This window comes from Dreissena polymorpha, chromosome 16 (genome assembly GCF_020536995.1).
Source record: "Dreissena polymorpha isolate Duluth1 chromosome 16, UMN_Dpol_1.0, whole genome shotgun sequence".
NCBI classification, from domain to species: domain Eukaryota; kingdom Metazoa; phylum Mollusca; class Bivalvia; order Myida; family Dreissenidae; genus Dreissena; species Dreissena polymorpha.
Genome location: NC_068370.1, coordinates 28,376,862 through 28,404,382, shown reverse-complemented (window position 1 = coordinate 28,404,382; position 27,521 = coordinate 28,376,862). Strand labels below are relative to the sequence as shown.

Sequence of the window (27,521 nt, the reverse complement as noted above, 5' to 3'; positions counted from 1 at the left end):
TTTAATGCATGCGATCTTAAATATCCAATCAAATATACATTGAATGCGTTTGTTCGGTTTTACCTATTTTATAGACAAAATGTAGTTGTATGTGAGCGCAAGGAACAACAACTCTGCGTGGAGATTGCAGTGCTCGATTTATGCAAATCGCGTATACGATTTAACGTTGCTATGCGCACCTGTAGCTTACATCATTTGACATTTTAACAACATGGCGGACTATACATAATTAAATTGTGACTCTGCAAAAATGGCAAATAACATTGTAAACAATCGAATTAACGATGGAGGTTATACTTTAAGAAGGAATTAGTGAAATTTCTGTGATAATCAACGATGCATAAAAATGTTTTAGATAGCAACAACATTATTTATTTATTTGTAATCTACTCGGTGGACGTATGTCAACGAGTGTTGCATTTTGTTAGAGATCAATTTACTTGCAATGTTATTTTAAACATTTGGCAAGATTATGGTTAGAAAATGGGATAAGACAAACATGGTTTCATTTATATGTTAGTGGATCTGGGTATAAGCAGATTCATATGCATATATTGCTTTATTATGTTTGTCGTGCTGTACAGTTTATTGAAACAGCATGAAACTTAAATGTACATTGCAAGGTAAATATATTCATATAAATCATAGCAAGTTAAATACATCAATTACCATTAAATGTGCTTGTTTATATGTTATTTTTTCCACAACTGCTTCTGATGCGATTACATGTTTCTCCGTAATTCAGGTATTCAGGGAACGTTTTTGCCCTTTTTTGCCTAAACTGCGCGCTAAAATGCCCTTTTTGAAAGTAATGCGCCATGCCCCTTTGCCCTCCTGGGAAAAACACTATATAGTGTGGGTGTGTGGTCATTTATTACATTATCTTCCAAAAATGCAAAAAAAAATGCAAATAAAAATAATAAAAAATTAGGGGGGGATTCTTGGGTGGGATGGTTGGACGGTATTTCAAAAATAAAATAATAAAAATAAATATTTGTGTTTTTTAACCATGTTTGAAAAAAACAAGAGATGTGTTTTTCAGACACACAATGCCCCCTATTGTGCCGCTTTGAAATGATAATTTATTTATTTTTTTACCTTTGACCTTGAAGGATGACCTTGACCTTGAACTTCCACCACTCAAAATGTGCAGCTTTATGAGAAGGCCGCTTTGAAATATATTTGTTTGACCTTTGACCTTGAAGGATGACCTTGACCTTGAAGGATGACCTTGACCTTGAAGGATGACCTTGAACTTCCACCACTCAAAATGTGAAGCTTCATGATAACGCCGCTTTGAAATTATTATTATTTTGACCTTTGACCTTGAAGGATAACCTTGACCTTGAAGAATGACCTTGACCTTGAACTTCCACCACTCAAAATGTGCAGCTTCATGAGAACGCCGCTTTGAATTAAAATAAAAATTACCTTTGACCTTGAAGGATGACCTTGACCTTGAACTTTCACCACTCAAAATGTGCAGCTTCATGAGATACACATGCATGCCAAATATCAAGTTGCTATCTTCAATATTAAATAAGTTATGGCCAATGATAAAGTTTTTGGACAGACGCCATATATTTGACATTTGACCTTGAAGGATGTCCTTCACCTTCACCTTTCACCACTCAAAATGTTAAGCTCCATGAGATAAACATGCATGCCAAATATCAAGTTGCTATCTTCAATATTGAAAAAGTTATGGCCAATGTTAAAGTTTTCGGACGGACAGACACCATAAATTTGACATTTGACCTTGAAGGATGACCTTGACCTTTCACCACTCAAAATATGAAGCTCCATGAGATGCACATGCATGCCAAATATCAAGTTGCTATCTTAAAAAGTTAAAAAGTTATGGCCAATGTTAAAGTTTTTTTCGGACTGACAGACAGACTGACTGACATACTGACGGACTGTTCAACTGCTATATGCCACCCTACTGGGGGCATAAAAATTATTTTTTGGGGGTGGGGGGGGGGGGGGGGGGGGGGGGGTTTAGGGTGTGGTGGTCGTTTATTAGATGCTTTTTAATGTAAAAAAATAATAATTGGGGGGATTGAGGGGGGTTTCAGGGGGGGGGGTATGATAGTATGAAAGTATTTTCAGTTTAAAAGCAATAGCCTTGATACTAGAAGTAAAGTGAATCTAAACACAAAATGTAACCATATATTCAAAGTTCATAAGTCAAAAAAGGGCCATAATTCGGTAAAAATGACAACCAGAGTTATGCAACTTGTCCTTTACTGTCCCCTTATGATAGTTTGCAAGTGTTCCAAGTATGAAAGCAATATCTATGATACTTTAGGGGTAAAGTGGACCAAAACACAAAAATTAACCAAATTTTCAAGTATGAAGGGCCCATAATTCTGTCAAAATGCCAGTCAGAGTTACATTACTTTGCCTGCACAGTCCCCTTACGATAGTTAGTAAGTACTGCAAGTATGAAAGCAATAGCTTTGATACTTTAGGAATAAAGTGGACCTAAACACAAAACTTAACCAAATTTTCAATTTTCTAAGTATAAAAAGGGCATATAATTCTGTCAAAATGCCAGTCAGAGTTACATAACTTTGCCTGCACAGTCCCTTTACGATAGTTAGTAAGTGTTGCAAGTATGAAAGCAATGGCTTTGATACTTTAGGAAAAAAGTGGACCTAAACACAAAACTTAACCAAATTTTCTATTTTCTGAGTATAAAAAGGGCACATAATTCCGTCTAAATGCCAGTCAAAGTTACATAACTTTGCCTGCACAGTCCCCTTACGATAGTTAGTAAGTGTTGTAAGTATGAAAGCAATGGCTTTGATACTTTAGGAAAAAAGTGGACCTAAACACAAAACTTAACCAATTTTCAGTTTTATAAGTATAAAAAGGGCACATATTTCTGTCAAAATGCCAGTCAGAGTTACATAACTTTGCCTGCACAGTCCCCTTACGATAGTTAGTAAGTGTTGCAAGTATGAAAGCAATGGCTTTGATACTTTAGGAAAAAAGTGGACCTAAACACAAAACTTAACAAAATTTTCAATTTTTTAAGTATAAAAAGGGCACATAATTCTGTCAAAATGCCAGTCAGAAGAGTTACATAACTTTGCCTGCACAGTCCCCTTATGATAGTTAGTAAGTGTTGCAAGTATGAAAGCAATAGCTTTGATACTTAAGGAATAAAATGGACCTAAACACAAAACTTAACCAAAATTTTCAATTTTCTAAGTATAAAAAGGGCACATAATTCTGTCAAAATGCAAGCCAGAATTATCTAACTTTGCCTGCCCAGTCCCCTCATGATAGTAAGTAAGTGTACTAAGTTTGAATGCAATAGAATTGATACTTTATGAGAAAAGTGTACCTAAACGCAAAACTTAACCGGACGCCGACACCGATGACAAGGTGATGACAATAGCTCATAATTTTTTTTCAAAAAATAGATGAGCTAAAAAATGTTTAGCCCTGATAGCCCTGTCTGTGTAAACAGCAGCAATCACATTTCTTACCATGTCAAGAATCAACTGTATTAACAATTTATTTCGCTCAAATGCCAAAAATCATTTTCTTCATATATCCCCCCCATGTTTTTAAAATCTAAGATTCATAAGACAAAATACCGCAACAAGATACAAAGGTGCTCAGAAAAGGCATCAAAAGCTGTGCCAAGACAGCATGCTTGACTATTTTCTTCTGCTTGTAGTGAATAATGTCCATTTTCTGTCAGTCATCCAGTACAATGATTATTTGTATGAGTGGTCTTGACTAAGTAGAGAATTTACAGGGACCTTGTGTCCAGTGACCTAATTGGTATCCTAAGTATTGTCTGCATGCAAGCTGTCTACAAACAAAAATACAGCACAATAGTTCCATCTAGTGGAAACATTCTATTTTTAGTGATAATGCCGCCCCCCCCCCCCCCCCCCCCCCCTCCCCCTTCAAGGCCACAAATGCAATAAGCTACCTCACATACAAAATCAGAGCTCAACACCTCCATCCAAACTCAATCATTTACATCAGTGACCTTAACCTCCACTAATCTAGCCTAAATGTAACCCCAGGGCAGTTCAGCATGTCTGCTAGAGATACAGGTCGTTTCAGGTACTTGTTTACCGTAGTTAAAAGTTTTTGGACACTCCCTTTTTCGGCCAAAATAATTATTTTTTGTGACTCTTAATTTTCGGACATGCGCGTTTTTGTCTATCATTAATGACTCTAAATTTTTTTACAGTATATTTTACAGTGCTATTTTACCAGATCTTCGCTTATCTTGTACCGGTCGAAAACAATCGCTTCACAAAACAGCATTTTAAAAGATATCTTCCTATTAAGGAAGCAGTATGTTTAATGTTTTCTACATTTTTGTTCTGTATCATTTCAGGCAAGAGTTAAAGCTTAGCTGTGAAGTTGTTTTTATTTTACAGTAAAAACACTATTGTGCATTGATTTATTGCTTTATTTAATTTTGTCTACATTTTTTAATATGTTTCATATCTAAATTTTTGGACACAAAAAATATTAATTATTTTTAAGTGTCCGAAAACTAAGAGTAATAAAGGTATCTAAATTTTCTTAGAACAAAAGTACAATACTTTGTAACTCCAATATCAAGCGGGTTCAAGTCACAAGACTGCGATAAAAACGGATCCGGGTTACATGTTCTGAGCTTACAGTGAATAATTCTGAATTGAAAATTGAAGGTCAGAGTTACGGGACTTGATTGGTGACAAGGACGATCCCAAATATGCGGGTGAAATTTCAGTTGAATACTTATAGTAGTTACAGATATATAATTATATGCTTGATGGGTGTAAACTTCAACCTGAATTTTATCTTGCAAGTGATAAAACTTTCACAAGTACAAGGTCTAGTTCAGTGAATGTTAATCAAGACCCTGAAGAGATATGGAGAAGCTGCATGCAAACGTTTACCAGAATTTACCATGGGGCATAATGCTTTTTAATTGAAGTTATGGAACTTGGTGACAGCTACCTCACACAATTATCCCGAACACAAGTGGGACTTTCAATTGAAGAAACAGTGAAACCGAGATGTTGCACAGCTATCTCAAAAAAGTACAAAAGGAGACAAACATGTCACTTTGCTAAATTGTACATCACAGACATGGAACTTGTCAGTGACCTCAACCAGTGAAATCTAATACCTGTGTGAAATTTCAAATGAGTACCTAGTAACAGTAATACAGAGATGTTGCATGTTTACCTTAACCAAAGTAAAAAAGGGCAGAATTTTGCTAATTTGCAGGTCGGAGTTATGGAACTTGGTCAGTGACCTCACCCAATGACCCTGATTACATGTTAAGTTCTGATTAAATACTTGCAGTAGAAACAGTGATATTTATATTGCACGTTAACCTTTTAAAGGCATTATGCAGACTTAAACACAGCAATTTGGGTGAGGAGTATAGCTCGGTCTATTCAGTGAATAGTCTTGCTTAAAATGATTCATGTGATGTAAACAACAGTGAAATCCTTGACAAAACAATCAGAATGGCTTTTCCATGAATGTGTTTAATATATTTGACAATTTTGCTAATTTACGTTACCAATATTTTCTATATGCTTATTTAATGACATTGATTGCTTATCAATTACAGACAATGAAATATATCAAGCATGTTGCAGTCGTCAATAGTATTAACTACCAAATAAATGACATTACACTGATGGATGATGTCTCCTTAAGAATGGACAATACTCATAAATAAATGACTGCCCAATACCTCAAATATATCAATTGTGAAAGAATTAATTCAATTTCTCAACAGTAAAACTCCTCTTGTCAGAGGATGAGACATCATTATGCCACTGAAATGGGAATTAATTTCTTTTGATCTTAATTATGATCTTGATCTTTCACCCTGGAGAATGGTAAGTTGAACATAACGCATTGCTGGTCACGGGAAATAATAATCCAAAGTAATAATAAAATCATCACAAGTCTTATAAATGTTACAGACAGAGGGGATAAGCACATGATAGTCAAGATGGCGACGTCCATGCCGAGACAGGTATAATGGGTCGTTTTATATACTTTATTGCTTTTGCCTAATTTTTAAATGACGCTCACTTTCCAGCCATATCAGTTAGAAAGTGATAAGCATTTGATACATATTTAAATTCACTTTGTATTTCAACATAACTTGCTGCAAATTTTCTTAGTGGAGCTGTAATTAGGTCATCTGGCTAAGAAATTTGGCTACTAGCAAAGTCGAAATATAGAGCAAAATTTATACAAAATAATCTCTAGTAACTTATTTGCTGATATGGCTGGAAAGTGGTGAGCGGCATTTTTAAATTAGAACAAGTAATTAAGGGTAAAAAACGGAAAAAATACTTGTCTCTTCATGGACGTCACAATCTTGATTATCACATGATTATCCCCTCTGTACAGAGCAGAAACTAATTCTGTGTGGACAGAACCACCCTCCCAACAATTACGGACTAAAAGTGTAACTACACAATGACCACCTTTATTTGGAAGCTTAAAAAACACGAGTTGACTCTGAGAATAATTTCCTAATCACATTTACGTGAATGAAAATTCGGTTGAAGATTTTAAAGATTTTAACATATTCCATATATGTTATTCACATGTTTAATCTCAGTAATACAAAACACAATATGTCTGTTAATCAGCATCAAAATAAGTATGGATTATTATATTTTGGTCCTTTTGCTTGCAAAACAGAAACTTACCCCATTTTTATTGACTGCAACATCATCATATTCCTCTTGAAGTTCTGCAAAAAAACATACACATTTGAAAACCTTCCTAGAAACAAAACTAGAGGACCATTATGTCCACTCACTTAAGTTAACATACATAAATTCTTGAAGAGTCATGAACTGGAGATCTACCTTTTGCACCCACCTGACCCAGATTCAAACATGGCCTTCACTTTCTCAAGATGTGGTCTTTAGCGTGGTAACAATTTTTTTTTAGATTTTACCTGGTCACCTAATTAGTGGACGCATCTGATCCTGATTCACATTTTGCCCATATTTTCAAGATAAGCATTCTAATCAAATTTCATCTAGCTTGAGTCAATTTAAATGTTACCTTAAAGAGCTAGACTTTTAAAAATGATTTTGCATAGATGCACGCAATACAAGGCAAAAGATTGCTTAGATATTGTCTGACCAAGTTTCATCAGAATAGACACATTAATGAGGCATATATAGAATGGTAAAAAGTTTTTCCATATTTGACCAAGGTCCCCTATTCAGACACATGTTACTCTGAAATAAAACACAGACTAAAAAAATGACCAGATCAATTCTCTAGAGTTTTTATCAAGATTGAGTTAAATATGAGGCCTCCAGAGTGGTAACATATTTTTTTCTTAATGATTTTACTTGGTGACCTAGTTTTTGGACATACATGACCAAGGTTCAAACTAGGCCTATTTATTATCCATTCTGACAAAGTTTCACAAAGATAAAATGAAAAAAGTTGCCTCTATTGTGGTAACAAATTTAAAATTTATGATGAACACTGCATGACACAGGACACCTGATCACAATAGCTTACCTATAGCACTCACTGCTTAGGTGAGCTTAAAAGTTACATTCACAAACCAATGGTACTCAACAAGAAAATAATGTCAGTTACCCACTACTTTCAGTATCATAAAGTCATATAAACAATATTCCATCAGCAATTTTTGAGGTAAATTCTTAAATATATATGCTAGAGGTTATACTGTATTGAAATGACTATCTATTTTCATATAAATAGACATTGCCTTCATGTTCTTTCCAGGAGAACATTTAATTTATATCATCTGAGAAACAAATATGTTTGGGGATTATTCGTGTTAAAGGGAACTATAACATACATCATCTGCACAGCAGTGTACATAAATAACACACATTTATTCTAAAGCCCAAAAGTAAACAATAAATTTAACTAAAGAATATTATGCTCAAATTTCAACCAAAGTTATGTCACCAAACACATATTTTGTTAAGAACACACACACATGCCCATTCTGCCTAACATGGGTTTTGTCTCATGTTAATAGGTATAATGTGTATTTTAGGATTCTTTAAGACAGTGGAATATGGCATTATACTAGCATCATAACAGCTGAAATATATAGGAGATCTAACCCATAAATAATTTACAAATCTTACAGAAAATGTCAGTTATACCTTGCAAAAAAAAAACTTCTTTAAAATATTAAATTTGATTATCATTTTTTAATTATGTTTATATGCTATAGACAAATCAAAAGTAAGCTGTTAATTATAGTTCTCATAAAATATGGTTCGATACCCGGTATTCAAATTTATAACATAATTATAGGGATCGTTTCTTCAAATTATAAAAACCAAGACAAATTTACACTTATAAACACAAAGATATATTTACAAATATAAATATGTACAAGTCAACAACAGTCAACAAATGTGTGCTATTGCCTACATACTATATTATGACACTCATTCATAGATACGTCCAAATATATATCATGCTATATTATCATTTGATACAATATTATACCAGTATTCTGTGATAACATCCATAAATGAGCATTCATAATACTTTTCCTGCCTATGGGTTGTGCAGGTAAGTTTAATTTATAATTGGTCAATACACTGCAATTAAACAGTTTTAGAATTATAGTTTGTTCTGCTTTACTGCATGTCATAAGTTGTAAGTCCACAGATTTTAAGTAAACCATTCGCTCATGGAACCCTGCACTATTATTCACTACTTAAACATTAACTGTTAATCAGCTATGGCCTAGTTGCAACTTCTAAATTAGTTAAGGACTGGTTGCAAGTGGTCAATTTGCTATGGAGTGGTTGCAACTAGTCAATTAGCTATTGTTGGTTGCAAGTAGTCTGTAATCTATGGACTGGTTGCAATTGACCACTCACCAACTGTGGATCAAAGGATCTAACGCGAGCTTGTCACAGTAGTGCCAAATCCCCGCCAAAATGTGTTTGCTTGTACAACAACATTTGCTATAGAAAGTAGAATAATATTTGTAAAACATGGCTCCTGTGTCATCTATTTATATTCTAAGGATCAATTAATTATATAGTGTTGCAGTTTTGCTGCAGAGAATTAAATATATGGACATGAAAGAAAGGGAGGTAATTCAAAAAGAAGGCTATAAACAGTTACTGTTATTGATCACTGTATTTTTCCCTAAACTCCTCTATTCATTTTACAGTGAATACTTCAGTGTTCAAATTAAAATATTATTGTAAAATTAGATAAAGGGAGATATTAAAATTTAAAAGCTAAAATATTTACAATGAAATTAAATTAAAGATCATTTAAAATTATAAATAAATAAAATATAAAAAAAATAAAAAAAATAAAGGGAGATAATTAAAAAACTAGTGCCAACAGAGTTATGGTTCTTAGTCACTACACTTCTCCTACTTGCCATCTGTTTGTATTATAAGTTTCAAGTAAATCCCTTCAGTAGATTTACAGTTATGCTCCGGAAAAAAAAATACTTTGAAATTATATAAAAGGGGAGATAATTAAACACCTAAGGTAGATAGAGTTATGGTTCTTGGTCACTGCACTTCTTCTAGTTGCCATCTGTTTGTATTACAAGTTTCAAGTAAATCCCTTAAATAGATTTAGAGTTATGCTCTGGACATAAAATTTACTTTGAAATTATATGAAAGCGGAGATAATTAAAAAATTAAGGTAGATAGAGGTATGGTTTTTGGTCACTAGTTGCCATCTGTTTATATTATAAGTTTAAAGTACATCAATTGTAAAGATTTGGAGTTATGCTCCAGACAAAAATTTACTTAAATATTTACTATGAAATTATATAAAAGGGGAGATAATTCAAAAGCTAAGGTAGATAGAGTTAAGTAAGTTGGTAAGTAAATCCATTGAATAGATTTGGAGTTATGCTCCGGACAAAGTTTCGGACAGACGGGCGGACATACGGACGCACAGACAGACGGAGACTATTACTATATGACATCCGAATTTTATTTCGGCGGGGATAATAAGTCTGGGATGAACCAATCAGATAACGATTTACGACATACCCCTTAACAACGCCTTACCACACAAATTTTATCACCCTGGTTTATTCTTTATATAAGCACTTATTATGTCTGCTACAGTTTTTTGTCAGAGTTTTCTTATTTCTAGGTCACATAACAATGTGGGCTGAGTGAAAGATGATTTGGTAAGTTGTTCATAAGCTATGGACTGGTTGAGATTAGTAAATTAGCTATTGACGGTCACAAATGGTAAAAAAAAGGAGACGCTTTGGACTGGTAGCATTTTTCAGTCCTTTGATTGCTTTCATTTTTGAACACAACTTTTTTTATATTAATCTAAAGTAGAGAGCATTTGTTTGTTAATTGATATATGCAACATAATAAACATGTATGTCCTTAACATCTCCCTAAAGTATATGATCATAAATTAAAAGTAATTGAGAACAAAGGTAAATCCCCAACTTATGATATGGAGCTATGTTATTGCCAGTAGGGTTTTCCCCTTTTTATCTACACTATTGACAAGCCAAATGGATAAAATATGTCTGCAAACAAAAGTCCCTTGATATCACTTAAAAAACTTACAGGTGATTAGTCAACATTTCTTAAGAATAAAATTTGCATGAATTAATGCATCAATTAAATTTAATGACAGACCCTACATACACTTTATTGCACTCCTTTTTAAATCGTGCATTTTTCCCCATAGGTTGTAAGGATTTTTTTGTGTTTTGTGAATGTTTTGTACGTACATATTGCCCATACAATATCATGAACAGTTCTACCTAAATTCACAATCTCTGAAAAACATGGGACACTATTACACTAGCTATGACATATCCGTGTCACAATACAATATGACATAAACCTACTCCTTGATATCTTTATTTAAAATGTAACCATGAATATGTCAGGTCTTAATAGTGTTACTGATGTTGTGTTTGCCATGAGGCCAAGAGGTCCCAGGATTAACCCATACACAAACCCTTCTTAAGATTGTTCCAAAGATATCAAGTACTGGATCTATTCATGAAACAGACTCAAGACAGCCCAATGCTGTAGATATACCTGAGATTCAACAAGTCAGTTTAACTTAACCCATTTATGCCTAGCGTCTAGAAAAAAGGCCTTGGCAAACAGCGTAGACCCACATGAGACGCCGCATGATGTGGCGTCTCATCTGGGTCTGTGCTGTTTGCTTAAAGGAACTTCTGTAAGAAATATTCTAAATATATAAATAAATATACCAGACATCCCTAACTTGGAAATAAATTGATCCAATTTAGAAGGATGGGAGAGTCCACTAGGAATAAATGGGTTAAACTGCATCAAAAACATGAACTTTGAAGTTTTCACTTCCTCTATATAGCCAATGTTGATGGTGTATAGTGTATACAAAAACACTTGATTTAATGCATGATGTAAATATGCAAACTTCAAACTTATCTCACTCCCAAATCATAATATGAATAACAGCCTATTTGAATCACACAATCACTGGAACCTCTTGACAAAACACCAGTATTTCAGTACTATCTCTCCAATAAAAAAAATACCACTACAATAAATAGTGAAAAAAACAGGCAGAAATAAGGATTTAGGGATGGGAAGGGACATTGGACATTACAACACGTAAAAAAATCCACATCAAACTGCTCTAAACATATACTAGTTAAGTGTAAAACATAGAAACATGTTTTAGCAAAACCAAATTGCTGCGTACATTAAATATTTTTATTCAGGCAATTTTTTTGTACAATTGAAGGAGACATCATTTTTGCTGTTACTTGTTATCAAATGTTTACAATTCTTAATTTCTTAAGATGGTCTAATATACTTGACATGTTTAACATATAGCTCAAATATGATTTTAAGTTATAAAAATCCATGACAGGAAGATTGTAAACGTTCAGCGCAAAAATAAGCCCAGCAATAAAACATAATAACAATGTATACTGTCATGAGGAAAACAAGTGTAATTTGACAAAAAGCTCCTACAAGCAAATAAGTTGTCCATAATTACAATACACTTACTAATCTCAAGATCACCAACTTTGGCGACTCTGGTAAAAAACTTCCCCCACTGACATTTCAGCCTTTATCAAATGTGTTAACCATCACACCAAAATTATGAAAATGCCTGCAGATATGTTGAACATTTCTTGGCCTGGGAACACAATCAAACAAGACTATTGTCATGCAATATAAGTCCCCTACCGGCTCCACCATTGTCAGAAATTCCAACATTTTCAGATTTAAAAAAATATATATTTGTTGCCATAGCAACCATAATTTTTTATGTAGGAACAAAATTAAATGACATGCATGATGTCCATATTGCCATCTATCCATGTCCCAAGTTTCGTGAAAAATATTAAAAACTTTTAAAGTTATCGCAGGATCCAGAAAACCACCATTTTCAGCAGTATTTCTAGTCTATTTGTTGCCATAGCAACCATAATTTTAGACGTATGAACAAAATGAAATGACTTGCATAATGTCCATATTGCCATCTATCCATGTTCCAAGTTTCATAAAAAAATATTAAACACTTTTAAAGTTATCGCAGGATCCAGAAATGTGTGACAGACTCACAGACGCACAGTGCAAAAACCATAAGTCTGACCTCCAGTGAAACCGGTAGGGGACTAATTAAGTTAATATTTTTACTCAAAATGAGTTTTTTCCTCAATATTTGAAATAAGTTACATGCTCAATTTGGTGTTTACAAAATGTGCAAAGTTTTGAGTCTGACTCAACTCTAAGTTTTAGAAAGAATATGTGCATATTCTTATAGATGATATTTGAGATTATATGTGAGTTGATCAAAATTCTGAATACTTAAAGGTAACTCAAATCTTATCTTTCGAGTTGAGCTCAAACATCGAAAATGTTCCTTATACTGGGCCCTTTTCATTGATAAAGTTCAGAACTGAGGGTACATGTTTTATCATTATATTTTAGTTATATTACAAACACAATATAAGATTTACCTAAATTTTGATAAATTGATGCATCTAAAAACAAATTGGGATGTGCATTTAATAGAGTATAGATGTGCGTGAAATAGCAAGAATAATAATATTATTAGTCTAGCTTCCTACGTTTCTAGTCTCTAGTTTCAAACAACTGTAAGGTACAAACAAACATCCATTTAATTTGTTAATTAAGTTTCATATGTTAATCGAACACAAACTGTTCCTGAGTCATGTTATTCTATATAATAATAGTATATCCGAATAATTTCCAAAAAATATGCGCACTGGGAAAAAGGGCTGAATTCATGTGAGGAAAGTTCATCCCAGATTAACCTGTGCAGATTGAAAGTGTAATCCCAGATAAGCCTATGCTTTCCAGGCATTATTTTGTAATTGATTGACTCAAAATTAGTGCAAAATGAATTTCTCATTAAACAAACCGAAGTTAGCTATCTTGGGGGATATTTTTGCAAAAGTTGCCTTCTCAGTTGTTCCCTGGTTAATGTAACCCGGAAATATTATTGGCTAGTTAATTAGTTAATCCCCAAAAAGAGATGGTGACACAAATTACCAGCTGTGAATGGGCTTGAATCAAATCAATATTGAACAAAAACAAGAAAAACAACATTACACAACAGGAACTGAGTGAGCACAAAAAAATACAAAATGAACAAAGCTCCTGCAAAATAAGAAAAGTAAATTATAAATATGTGCAGATGGGGTAGGGCAAACCAAGTGGGCTACAAAGGGCTACATACCAGTAAGTCCTCGACCTAGACGTATAGAAGTGAAGAGAAAAGGACATCATACTTTATGCATAATATGATTAATAAATTTAAGAACTGTCAAAAAACAAATTTGAATTATGCAATCTCAATACAACTATTACCATTAAAGTGGTAAAGACTGCACAATATGTCAGTCTTAATTGTTTTACACAAATCACATCTAACAATAAATCACACACTTTTGTAAGAAGAGGAAAACAAAGCTTGTAAAAGACACGCTTGACGTAGTTAAGGTTCGAGACTAATGTATGAGATTGTACTTGAAAAGCTTGGGACGGTGTGTTTGGGGTTAAGAACAAAACATGCACACATTCACCTTTGTCATTATTACTTTAGTTTTAACAATTAGCGCTTTCCTCCATAAGAAGCAAAGTGAAAATGGCTTTTGCAAACAGCATTAAAGCACAACAGCCTGCGAGTAACTCGCAGTCTATTCAGGTTTTATGCTGTTTGCTGCTCATCAGTATCTAAGGGTGGGAAATGAAGCCTTTAAATTTGGATTTAGTAAGAAAGGTCTTTAATAAAATGTAACTTTCTTAGGGACTCCAAATGTGTAAAAATACGTATATATGAGGTTAAGGGGTCAATCCTGGCCTGTAAGTGTACTCAAATTTGACAGAGTGACTGGTATTTCTGGGCATGGGGAATGACAATATGAAGTTTTATCATTATAAATTACTGAAAATAAATTAAAATGTATAGAAGTTTTCACTTAAATTGTGACCTTAATCTTTGGCAAAGGAGCATGGTAGTTATTTGCAAAATATTGTCTGATCATAAGGAATAATTGTTCAAGCTACATTAAATTCTTCTTAGGGATAGTAAAGTTTAGAGCGGACACGAATTTTGGAAAATCAGAACCACCAAGCTACCAATCAACTGATGGAGGGTTTGACTTCTTTGTCATGCTTAAAGGGAACATAAAAAAGAAATTTTCCATACTTTAACAGTCAAACATGAAAAGGCCAACAAATGTTAAATAACAAGAATATTTCAGTGATCATTGTCAAGTGCTTTGGAATGACAAAATGTATGTTATTAATTTTGCTCCAAACCAGTAAAATCTATGCAAGGAGGAGGTTTGGTTTCAAACAGAACTTCGTAGGGCCTCTTTCCTACAAATGAATAATTACACACATCCAATGTGGCATTTTGTAAGCACAAGTTGAAATCTAATGATTGCAGTTGTGAACTGATGATATCAGTAGTAAACTGATGATTGCAGTAGTGAACTGATGATTGCAGTAGTGAACTGATGATTGCAGTAGTGAACTGATGATTTCAGTGTCCCTCTGACTATTTCAGCTTCATAAATGGGCCTTTAATAGGCCAGTGTTTGAGAGATAGCCCCTAAGGGCCCTGCTGAGACCACTACTTACCTGGAGGGGGTGGGGGCAGATTGTCGGTGACCAACGCTCGTTTCAATTCCTCTTCTTCCTTCTGCTCCTCTTCTTCTGTCATTGGCAATCTGTAAAAAAAAACAAAAAAAACTGTGAAATGTATTGTTATGATTTTCATCGTCTCTCTGCAGACAAAAATTCATCAAGAACTTTTAAATGTATTGTTATGATTTTCATTGGCTCTGTGGAGAATAAATCACGAAGACTGCAAAATATATTGATACAATTTTCATTGGCTCTCTCCAGAATAACAACATGAAAACTGCAAAATATATTGCTACCATTTTAATTGGCTTTCTGCAGAAAAAAAACACAAAGACAGCAAAATTTATTCTTTTAATTTTTATTGGCTTTATGCAGAAATAAAACACAAAGGCTGCGAAATGTGTTGTTACAATTTTCATTTTCTCCCTGTAGACAAAACAACAACATGAAACCTGCCAGATGTATTGCTTTGATTGTCATTGGCTCTCTACAGAAAAACAAGAGGCACATGAGGGCCTGAATCGCTCTACTGCTATAAACACTCTGCAAGTTTGGAAAGAATAAGATGGAAACTGTGTACTTAATCGCCAAACAAGGAGAATTTTCTCAAATTCAAGGGGAGATTATTGTGTACTTATTTCTCCGATACTGCTCATATTCAATAGGGTTCAAATCCTCATTGATATAAAGACACTGTGCAAATTTGGAAATAATTGGAAGAAAACAGTGGAATTAATTGCGTAAACAAGCAGGATTTCAAAATTTTCTCATATTCAAGGGGAAGTCATTATGGACTTATTGCTTCGATATTGTTTTTTTTTATACAAAAGGGTTTGAGTCCTAATTGATACAAAGACACTGTGCAAGTTTGCCAAGAATTGGATGAAATTTATGGACTTTATCACATAAAAAAACTGAATTTTCATTTTTTTCTCAAATTCAAGGGGAGATAATTCTGGACTTATAACTCCGATATTGCTCATTTTCAATAGGGTTTGACTCATCAATCAGATAAAGACACTGTGCAAGTTGGAAAATAATTGGATGAAAACTGTGGATTTTATTGCGTAAACAAGCCTTATTTCACAATTTTCCCAAATTCAAGGGGAGATAATTCTGGACTTTTTACTCTGATGTAACCATTTTCAATAGAGTTCGAGTCCTCATTAATATAAAGACACTGAACAAGTTTGAAAAGAATCAGATGAAAACTGTGGACTTTATCGCGTAAACAAGAAAAGGTCTAACGCACGCACGGACGATGGAAACCACGCCATGACATAAGCTCTTCAAGCCTTCGGCCAGTAGAGCTAAAAACACATGAAGACTGTGAAATGAATTGTTATGAGATTTTCATTGCCTCTCTGGAGAAAAACACATGAAGACTACTAAATGTACTGTTAAAATTTTAATTGCTCTCATCAGAAAAGAACATGAAGATTGCAAAATGTATTGTTATGATTTTCATTAGCTATTTCGAGAAAATAACGAACACGAAAATTGCCAAATGTCATATGACAATTTTGATTTGCTCTCTGCAGGAATAAAACTACGATGACGTTGGTATTATTTGTGGATATGATTGACATTTGCTCTCTGCAAAAAAAACAAAAATCAAAGACGATGTGAAATTAATATTTGCTCAGTAATAATTGCCAGAGACTGGATGTCCATTTTTTTTATAACAGCTGTCCAAAAATACTGTTTTCAATCTCTGTGCAATTATTTGAATTATAATAGCTGTTTTCAATTGAGCAGTTATTAAATATTATTGAACTTCCTATGATTTTTTCTATGATTTCCTACTAGCTTTGACATACAAACAAAAAGCTATTTCTCATACTTGATGTAAACATTCAAACATTTAAAAGTACTTATTAACGAATGTTCACTTCACTGCAATCATGTAATATGTGAGCACTTCCTGAACACACAGGTCATAACATCTCTCAGAACTATTCAAGGTTTAAGTTCTTGGTCAGTCTTTCAAGTACATGTAAATCAGTGACTGAAAGCCAGAATGGGCTATCAATAAGCATGTGTATGCTGATGAACAGTCTGGCTTTCAACATATGCATCACTTGACAGAATTATTGTTGTTAAAAGAATGTTTACAATGCAATAAAATTGTGTGCATTTGTGTGATTTCTACGTAAAGAATTCATAGAAAACCTACTGATAATGTTGTGCATAGAAAACCTTCTGATAATGTTGTGCATAGAAAACCTACTGATAATGTTGTGCATAGAAAACCTCCTGATAATGTTGTGTATAGAAAACCTACTGATAATGTTGTGCATAAAGAATTCATAGAAAACCTACTGATAATGTTGTGCATAAAGAATTCATAGAAAACCTACTGATAATGTTGTGCATAAAGAATTCATAGAAAACCTACTGATAATGTTGTGCATTGTGTGATTTCTACTTAAAGAATTCATAGAAAACCTACTGATAATGTTGTGCATTTGCAGTAAAATATATCTGAAAAGTATATTTAGCAACTGTAAGAGGAAAATAGTTTAATTATCTGAGCTCATACGCATGTGTGTATAGCCAGGCCATTTCTTTTCTTTTGAATCTTTGTTGATGAACACAGCAATAGCCTGTATAAATTATATAAACGTCTATGTTTTGCCATGGGCCCATATTGGCACCATTGCCATGGGCCCATATTGGCACCAGAACTGGCCCCAGCACTGTTAATAACATATCTTGAATCCGTAATGACTGCATGATTACTCACAGTAAGCACAACTAATTGTATTCGGTGCATTGAATGCTTGTTATCGTTATGTCTACATTAAATATACTCCAAAAGTGATGTTACTTCATGTGATGGATTGTTATCTGTGCATGGAGCTTTCATTCATACTGGATAACAAATACATATGAATTAAACAAGTTCAAACAGGTCTGTGTTAAATGCCATCAACTGAATTATTGGATTATAGATACATAAGATATTTGTTGATGCGGATTATATCAATTTAAATAACAATGGATCAGAGCAATTAATATATTCTTGATATTAATATATTCACGAGTGGCTGTGAACTATTTGTTTTCTAGGATCATTTATTTTCTATGTTTTACAATATAAATTTGTTTATATAAAGTTTTGACCCACTAATTTGATTTTAATTCTCATATTTGTTCTAAGATCATCAATATCTTTTTTGCAAGGAACTGATGAGTGTCTAAATATCAAAGGTTGTTAGAAAAGCACATTTCCATAATATATTGAGTCTAATCATCCTTATAAAATTTATCTTTGATAACATCTGAATTATCAGTGATCTAGATGCATCCAGCATCAGACGAGATGCATAATACATGCATTTGTGGGTGCAGGCAAATGAAAGAGGTCTATGTCTGAATCATGTGAAAATCATGCACAACAGATCTCTTTCCCATCTGAGAGTAAGATCACCAGCATTACAAGAAGCTTGAATTAACCCTTTGCATGCTGGAAAATTTGTCGTCTGCTAAAATGTCGTCTGCAAAATTTCTAAAATTAGCATTTCCTTTTATTTTTTTTAAAGAATACTATCAGAATAGCAAACAGTTTGGATCCTGATGAGACGCCACGTTCTGTGGCGTCTCATCTGGATCCAAACTGTTTGCAAAGGCCTTTAAAATTCGGTTCCCGCACTGAAAGGGTTAACCCTTTACCACTTAGATACGTATTTTGTGGCATTTGTAGTCCCAAAGAAAGTTATAATATCTAATATAAGACCTTTCTTACTATATTCAAGCTTTTAAAGCTTCATTTCCAACCCTCAGATACTGATGAACAGCAAACAGCATAAAACCTGAACAGACTGCGACTTACTTGCAGGCTATTCTGGTTTTATGCCCTTTGCACACAGTCATTTTCACTTTGTTTCTTAGTGGGAAAGCATTAATGATCAGTAGTCAATAGGCAATGGCTGATGAATGAAGTTATTTTAACTCTTACAACAATCCAACAAATGAATGGTTACATTAAAGTATGTACTGCAACATGCCTTTTTATGTTTCAGTACCACAAAACACAATGATTACTAGGGCTGCAACGGGTACCCGAAATATCCGATGATATCGGATCCTACTTCATATTCACGGGTACGGATCTACCCCTGGAAATTTCGGTTCCGAATATTTATTTTTATAGTTGTATGTAACCTAGCGCTGTTTTCACGAAAATTGTTTTGTATACAGACTGGTTCCATTTAAAAGATAAAAGAAACGTATAATAGTCGATATTTATTGACGTGTGACAGTCAAATAGCAGATCATTCGAGATCCTTCGGCTTTTATTGTATAAGAGTGTCATTTGCGACAAAGCAAAACTAATTCGAAATCATTGAGGATTTACATATTACAAATGCAATTCATAATGGCAATAAGTAAGTTTTCAATCCTTATTGTCTTTCTGAGTTGTATTAAAAACAACGGTAGTTGATCCAGTGTGTCTGGAATGTTATTCAGGTAAATTTTGCATAATTTAGCGACCTGTCCAATTGAGTTCCTGCATCATGTAAATTGTAATGTCTTGAAAGCATCATCTACTAAGTTTAAATGCTATCTTGTGATGCAAGGAACCTCAGTGCCCAGTGAGAGAATCTTCTGCACAGCAGGAGATCTCGCTAGTCCATATAAACGGACTGCACCCCTTCATAAACATGGGTGCAGTTCAGCACAGAGAATCCGTGCGTGCGCTTCACTAAACAGACGTCGCTCGAGACAAATTGAGGAAAATAGTGAATAAACTTCATAAACATGTTAAATTTACCTGAATGGCAACCTACGGATGTTATCCTTTGCATGCACACTATATAAACACGACGATGATTCAACACACTTTCCTCGCTGACATGTTTTATGTTTAAATTTTAAACAGTGTTATAATTCTGTATTGAATAACACATCGTTATCAATTTTGTAGGCTCCAACACATAACCCGACGTGCAAAATATTGGTGTACTGCGACCTAACCAATATTGGGTCAATTTTCCAATATGGCGGATACAGCGTACGAAAGCAAAACTAAGTCAATAAAAAGCAATTATTTATTGTTTTAATGGTACCATTCGTATGAGTTTGTGGTTTAGACAGGTAAACGTTGATAAGATCTTGCAGTTTCAGTGTTCCTTAACCATTGCATTGTTGATTAAATTTTGCACCCATGGGCAAGAGCCGGCGCATTGCAACTATCAGCTAACCATTGGGTTATAAAGCTGAGAGTTGAATTTTTGCAACTAGAGATCTCGCCAGTGCTCATAGGGCTTGCCTGGACCCGGACAATGTTGAAATGCTAATTTTTTGTGAAAACAAACATCAAACTGTATGAACAGTGAAAAGCATATGTTAACAAACAAACTATTAAGTGAATAATTGTTAAGGTTTCGTTTTATTTTGACATTGCTACAATGTTAAACAAGAACTTTATGTTTTATTTGTTAATAAATGTTTTTTAGTCAAATTATACTTTTAAAACCATTGATTTCTTTAATTTAGACAGAAACTTCTAATTTTCTCTTATATGAGGGATCCGGATCCGAAAAACTGTAAGAAACCATATTTGGATTCGGATTTGGATCCGAACAATTTTTTTGGACTCGTTGCAGCCCTAATGATTACGGGTATACAGTCAAAACCCGATGGCTCGAACTTGTCAGGCCCCGCAATGAAAGTTCGAGCCATCCGGAATTCAAGCCATCCAACTTTTAATAAACTTTTGTTTACGAACAAGTCTGCAGTTAATTTTCACCTCCAGTTGAAGAGTACACATATTCACCATATTACTTAAACTCAGTACTACTAAGTACTACTTTCTGCTTTTGAATTAATAAGAACCAGATGTATACTTAATACTTTTATTTACCAATATTTTAAATCTACAATCAAACAAATATCATATAGCAGGGTTGTTATTATGATTGTAAACAAATGATTATTTTGTAATAGTAACCAATTCGGCTGGGGGTCAAGGTCCAGGGCAAGGCCCTGGTAGGGGGGTCAGGGGGCGAAGTCCCCCGACCGCAAACGAATTCTAGACATTTTAGGGACAAAATACTGCTATTCTCAGAGCATAAAATGTTAAAATGAGGTCTAGAAAGAATAGACAATTTTAAGATTATCACATTTTTAGTATACTGTACAATGTAAAAACATGTTATATTTATAGATCATTGCATGTTCCAATTCTATCCATTACTCGATAATCCAGTATTATTATGCCCCACTTTGCTCATGTCGGTCTGTCTGTCGGTCGGTCGGTCTGTCTGTCTGTCGGTCCGTCCACCAGGTGGTTGTCAGACGATAACTCAAGAATGCTTGGGCCTAGAATCATGAAACTTCAAAGGTTAATTGATCATGACTCGCAGATGACCCCTATTGATTTTGAGGTCACTAGGTCAAAGGTCAAGGTCACGGTGACCAGAAATAGTAAAATGGTTTTTGAATGATAACTCAAGAACGCATTCACCTAGGATCATGAAACTTCATGGGTAGATTGATCATGACTTGCAGATGACCCCTATTGATTTTGAGGTCACTAGGTCAAAGGTCAAGGTCACGGTGACCCGAAATAGTAAAATGGTTTCCGGATGATAACTCAAGAATGCATACGCCTAGGATCATGACACTTCATGGGTAGATTGATCATGATTCGCAGATGACCCCTATTGATTTTGAGGTCACTAGATCAAAGGTCAAGGTCACAGTGACCAAAAATAGTAAAATGGTTTTCGGATGATAACTCAAGAACGCATACGCCTAGGATCATGAAACCTCATGGGTAGATTGATCATGACTTGCAGATTACCCCTATTGATTTTGAGGTCACAAGGTCAAAGGTCAAGGTCACGGTGACCCGAAATAGTAAAATGATTTTCGGATGATAACTCAAGAACGCTTTTGCCTAGGATCATGACACTTCATAGGTACATTGATCGTGACCCGCAGATGACCCCTATTGATTTTCAGGTCACTAGGTCAAGGTCACAGTGACAAAAATCGTATTCACACAATGGCTGCCACTACAACGGACAGCCCATATGGGGGGCATGCATGTTTTACAAACAGCCCTTGTTATGATTTCTTTTTTTCAAAACCAAATTATGGCCAATATTGACGATGAATGACGTCCGCCATTAAACGCAAGTGCATATACAAATTGAATTGTGGAATTCCCATTGAACATGCATGAATCACGTGACGCGATTTGAGAGCATTGAGAACCGTTTATATTTAGTAATTACGACAAATCAACGACTCGATCTAAACTGTTACATGTACCTCCTTTCAGAAATGTTTGAGAAAGTGAAAGTGAATTTCTGAGAATAAAAACGCATCTTTCTTTAAATTTTACCGAGTACTTTTCATTCCGGATCGTGATATAACTTGTCAGGTCATTCATGCATGTAGACCTATAATAATTATGTATGCATAGTTTGGCAATCTCAAAACACCTTATTTACCTACTTATTACATTAAACGTTATGACCATTTGTATATCAAAATGCATTATTTAATTGAAGTATTTTCAAATGCGTATACTTAAATGTGTTATCCGAAATCATTTTCAGATTTCATTATTCACGGAAAATTTAGAAAATTCTAGCAACAGAGACACTTTTCTCGTGTTTTTCATGTACAGATGAAAATCATGCCAAAATTAGACTTCATGTATAACGTCACGTCATTCTTCCTCGGGGAAAGCGTGGACTTTAATATTTAGATGCTGAATAACAACTTCGTAGGGCAGAGGTCGCTAATATCTTTTATTTTGGTAGAAAATCGAAGAGCATTTTTTAATATGTGGAAACCTTTTCTCTCACTAAAAAAACTAGTTAATTACCCTCTACAGTGCTACATTTGTTGAGCTACGGTCAGTAATAATCTGTGAAATGTACAGCTATTTGATACAATTTCACATGGGGATGGTGTGTATTCAGGCATGTATTCGGCTGCCTGAGCGCTGATTGGTTGACGTGCTTACCAAGAAGAATTTGATTGACAGCTGGAAAAATCAATATTGGCCACTCGCTGAGAAATTCATTGAAAACAGTAGCTCTTAGGCAGAGTTAATGGACTGACTGAATGACCGGGCGTCGCTCTACTATAGTACGGTTATTCCTCGTCAATTATTGTCGGTTTGCGTGATCAAAACTTCTGATTGCAATTATAAAGATTCGGAAAAAACAACAGATTTTCTGGCGATTTTAACCAATGAATTCCATCGACAGTCGGTTAATAATGACAACCCTGATATAGTGAACTATATCAGACTGTTTAAACGCAGCACATCTTCTTGAAACTGGTGTTTAATCAATTATTGAGTGCCTTTTATCAAGCGGTCCTAATCAATTAACAGTTTATGCGACCCGAAGCGAGTTCGAGCCATCCAAACAAAAGAACGTGTGAAAATTGTCACCAGGACAGTGAAAACAGTTTGAGCCATCCGATAATTCTAGCCTCGTGAATTCGAGCCATTCCACAAAATTTTATATGAATATATAGAAATAAAAAAATCTATGCTTTGATGAGAGTTCGAGCAAACCGGAAATTAAAGCCAAGCAAGTTCGAACCATCGGGTTTCGACTGTATATTGTTTAATATTTTCAATTAAACTCATTTATGACAGTATCAATTTTATAATTGTGTAAAAATGTGCAGATTATTAAGTGGCTCAAACAGCCTTCCACAAAAAGTATGTCTTTATCAAATAAATAATTACCGTAAAAATGCAGTCATAAATCTACCCGCTCATGAGTCGGGGGGGTAAAAAATGATACGAAAATTGGAGATTTTGAATATGTCCACGTCATAAGTCGAGTCAGAAATTGTCCATCCACGAATTTCATAAACAGACGCCATTTTAAATGTACGGAAAGTTTTTATTCTATACACAGACCATGACGTCATTATAGCCCTGTGCGACGTAGACATAGTCGACACGTGTATTATGTCATTTGTTTAATATAATCAATACAATATATATTTAGGAAATCGAAAATAATATATAAAAAAATATAGACAAGCACATCATTATGCATATTATAAAAACAAAATCAACAACATAGGAAACCAGAGGTATATACATGTACATCGTAATTTACACAACAAGGAGTCGACATACGAAACACAAAATTCGCGTAATGCAGCACTATTATTATTTGACTGCTCTGCAAATTCTATCACGCGTATTTTAAACGCATTGTCATGCGCATTGCGTTTTCCACTCATTTTCACATATCAAATTTGTTAGTCAAATAAATAAATTATTATTATAAAGTTTGCACTAAATTGTGAACTTATAATCCAATGACACACTGTGATCACTGTAATCAAATCTTGGTACTTTTAATCTGACTATCAAAACAATTGATTCAGTGCCTCGGTAAAACACGTCTTTATAACAATGATTGATATAACCAACAGACCGCTAACTCCACCTTTGTTCTACATAACAGTTTCAAAGGCGGAGCTATGCACATGCTCAAACATAATTGGGCGATTACCAGTGAATAACAAACTCGTGATTGGTTAACCATGTCGCTTCACAAATTAAAGGAATCTTATTTTATCGGTGAGAAGGGTGATGCTTTATGGCTTCTTGACAGGAAGCAGCTTTCCTTTGATGACGTCAAACTGTCAATTCACACAGGTTGCCAATTCTCGCTCGACTTTAAAAGTGACTTGATCTTTTGTTTACACGTTCGGTTGTAAAAAAACACCTGCTAACATGAAAACTTTGGAGTAAATTATGAAAATAAAAACAAGAGAAATGTTGCGACAAACTGTGGTTATATTAATTGGTAAGTATCAGTTAAAAGACAACATTTCGTGTGTCTTATTTCAACAAGTTTTCTATACAACAACAACAATTGCCGCGGGGATCAATCTTCGTCGAATTTCATTATTTTTTTTCATGGACGACCTCATAAGCTGATACCGTAATTTTAATCAAATTTTGGAGGTAAAAAATCTTGACTTATGACTGCGTTTTTACGGTATAACAACAGGCCATACCTTATCGATGCTACATGTACTTAACAAACTAACTTTGCTTTACTAAGAATTGATTGGCAATGGCTTCATGGGCATTACAAGAGTATGTTTAGGGAAACAATACCAAATTGCTGATGCAATTCTTGTGGTAACCCATAAAGGGCACAAACAAGGCTATTATGAACCATTTTGTTTAGAAATTTTCACAATACAAATTATTAAAAAAACCTGCAACAACAATAACAACATACAAAACTGATAATATTTATTTGCTTATCTATAACCTCACATCAAATTCTCATTCATATACATGCAGTTAGCGTGTTTAGGGAAATATATTGTTATCAAAAACACGCTTCAATTATACAGTATTTATTATACAGTGTATTTCTCTCTAACAGGAAGTATTGCCTCTCAATGCTTTGCCCAAACAAAGGCTGTGTAGATCATTCCGGAAGAATTAAGTACACACTTCAGCAACATCATTTTAAGTCAGACAGTTACATACATTTTAATGAAAGGGACTTGCTAACAGATTGTTTATATTTATTACAAATTCCATTAAATTTAGTCATGAATAAAACTGTAATATTCGGAATAGTTTAAAATAATTATGAAAAGAAAACGAAAACAAGAGGGCCATGATGGCCCTGAATCGCTCACCTGACTAGCCTTAACATTAACTTAAAGTCTATCAGACTATGGCTAGCTATATCATGAAGTACAAATGGGCCAAATTTCATGACCATAGCTAAAAAAACAAGATGGCCCTAGATCGCTCATCTGAGGAAAACTGGTATAATACATGAACAGGAGCTCCTACAAGCTCTTAATAAGATCATGTACATTTTGATTCAAGATGGCTATTATACAAATGAAACCTGATCACATCATATTAATTGTATGGCTATACTTGAATCGACATCATAGAGCACAAACAGATATGACCTCTTGACCCCAGTTGTTTCATGTGCCATCCAAATTTAAACAAAAGACAGACAACACCAGGAGATGTGATAGCTAGTCGAGCTTGGTGCAGTTAATATTAAAAGACAACCAATGGTGTAATAATATACGCAGATGGACGGACATTTGCAAACAAGTATGCTTTTTAGTGTAAATGTGAATCAATTAAATTTCAGGATATTGGCTGGAATAGCATCATATATTTGTGTAGTAATCTTGATAGTAGTGGTCAATAAATACCATGTATTGGGTCAGTAAATAAAAGTAAGCATCTGAAATTCAATGTTTTTATTAACTTCAGATGTATAAATTAAAATCAATAGACATGAAAAAAATGCATGTCTAGAACAGATAAACATTTCTATCAGAGACTAATAAACAATATTGAAACAGTTATCTATTTTTTTATCATTGGGTCCCTGAAGCATATTTTTACCACAAGGTTAGGAAAGTTAATTAAAGTAAAGTTGTTATATAGACATGTTTTGATATGTTCTGTTTGTTTTTTAGGAAGTGTAAGTGGAATTTGTTATACATTAAAATGATTAAATGTTATGTGCAATAAATAAATGGGGCAAAGACAGAAATGGCCAGAGTTCGTTTATCAAAATTAAGTCCATGGGCTGCCTGTGAAAAGGAGAGATGTGTACATGCCGTTATGAGAAATCCAAACTAAAAACCAAATATGAAATCATTCAGTTCAGTAGATGCAGAGATTAAAGTGTAATGAAAAATTGCTCACTTTCCAACACAGAAAAAATTGTAAATCCCCCATGGGACAAGTTTTATCAGATCTTTACCTGGTACAAATTGGGTTAAAGTTTGCAGTTAATTATTTTGTCATGTAATGATCATGCATCATAGTACATTCAAACGGAAGACGTCTCCTATGTTTGCCCTTAAATTGTAAGAGGACCATGAACAGAAACAGAACACTGGACTTTTCTTGGCATTAGAAATTAGAAAACAAAAATAAATTCAAACAGGCCTAACTCATAAGTCATTGACAAAAAAGTTTCTATATTGTACAAAGTATCACAAAAATGATTCAATCGAAGTTAATTGTCATAATTATTTTTGGTAACTTGGCATGACTGTGAGTTACATACATAATGTTTGTTGAATATAACATCTCATTTAGGTCATTTTAAATCAAACATAATGCAGAATAAAATGAGATATAACACATCATCTCGAAAGAATCCCAAAATGTTAACGGCTGACCTTCTTCGCATAGTACACTAAAATATAAATAAACTAAAGATATAAGTATGTTAAGTAATGAAATCTCTCATTCAACGAAACATATAGTATAAATAATTCCTTTATCAACTTGATAACTCATATAGTTCATATCAATAAATGAAGTTGCATAAGTGGTCAAAAATTGAAGGCCATCAA

General features: G+C 34.1%; 1 protein-coding gene across 1 annotated transcript in view; it reads right to left on the bottom strand.

Moving 5' to 3' along the window:
• LOC127861732 (uncharacterized) overlaps positions 1 to 27,521 on the bottom strand; it is a 124,617-nt gene that overhangs the window by 46,392 nt on the left and 50,704 nt on the right. The window contains exons 12-14 of the mRNA XM_052400416.1: positions 15,150 to 15,238; positions 13,741 to 13,755; positions 6,711 to 6,754 (exon numbers count right to left, since the gene is read on the bottom strand). Coding sequence (XP_052256376.1) covers positions 6,711 to 6,754; positions 13,741 to 13,755; positions 15,150 to 15,238 — 148 coding nt within the window. The remainder of the gene's footprint in view (positions 1 to 6,710; positions 6,755 to 13,740; positions 13,756 to 15,149; positions 15,239 to 27,521) is intronic.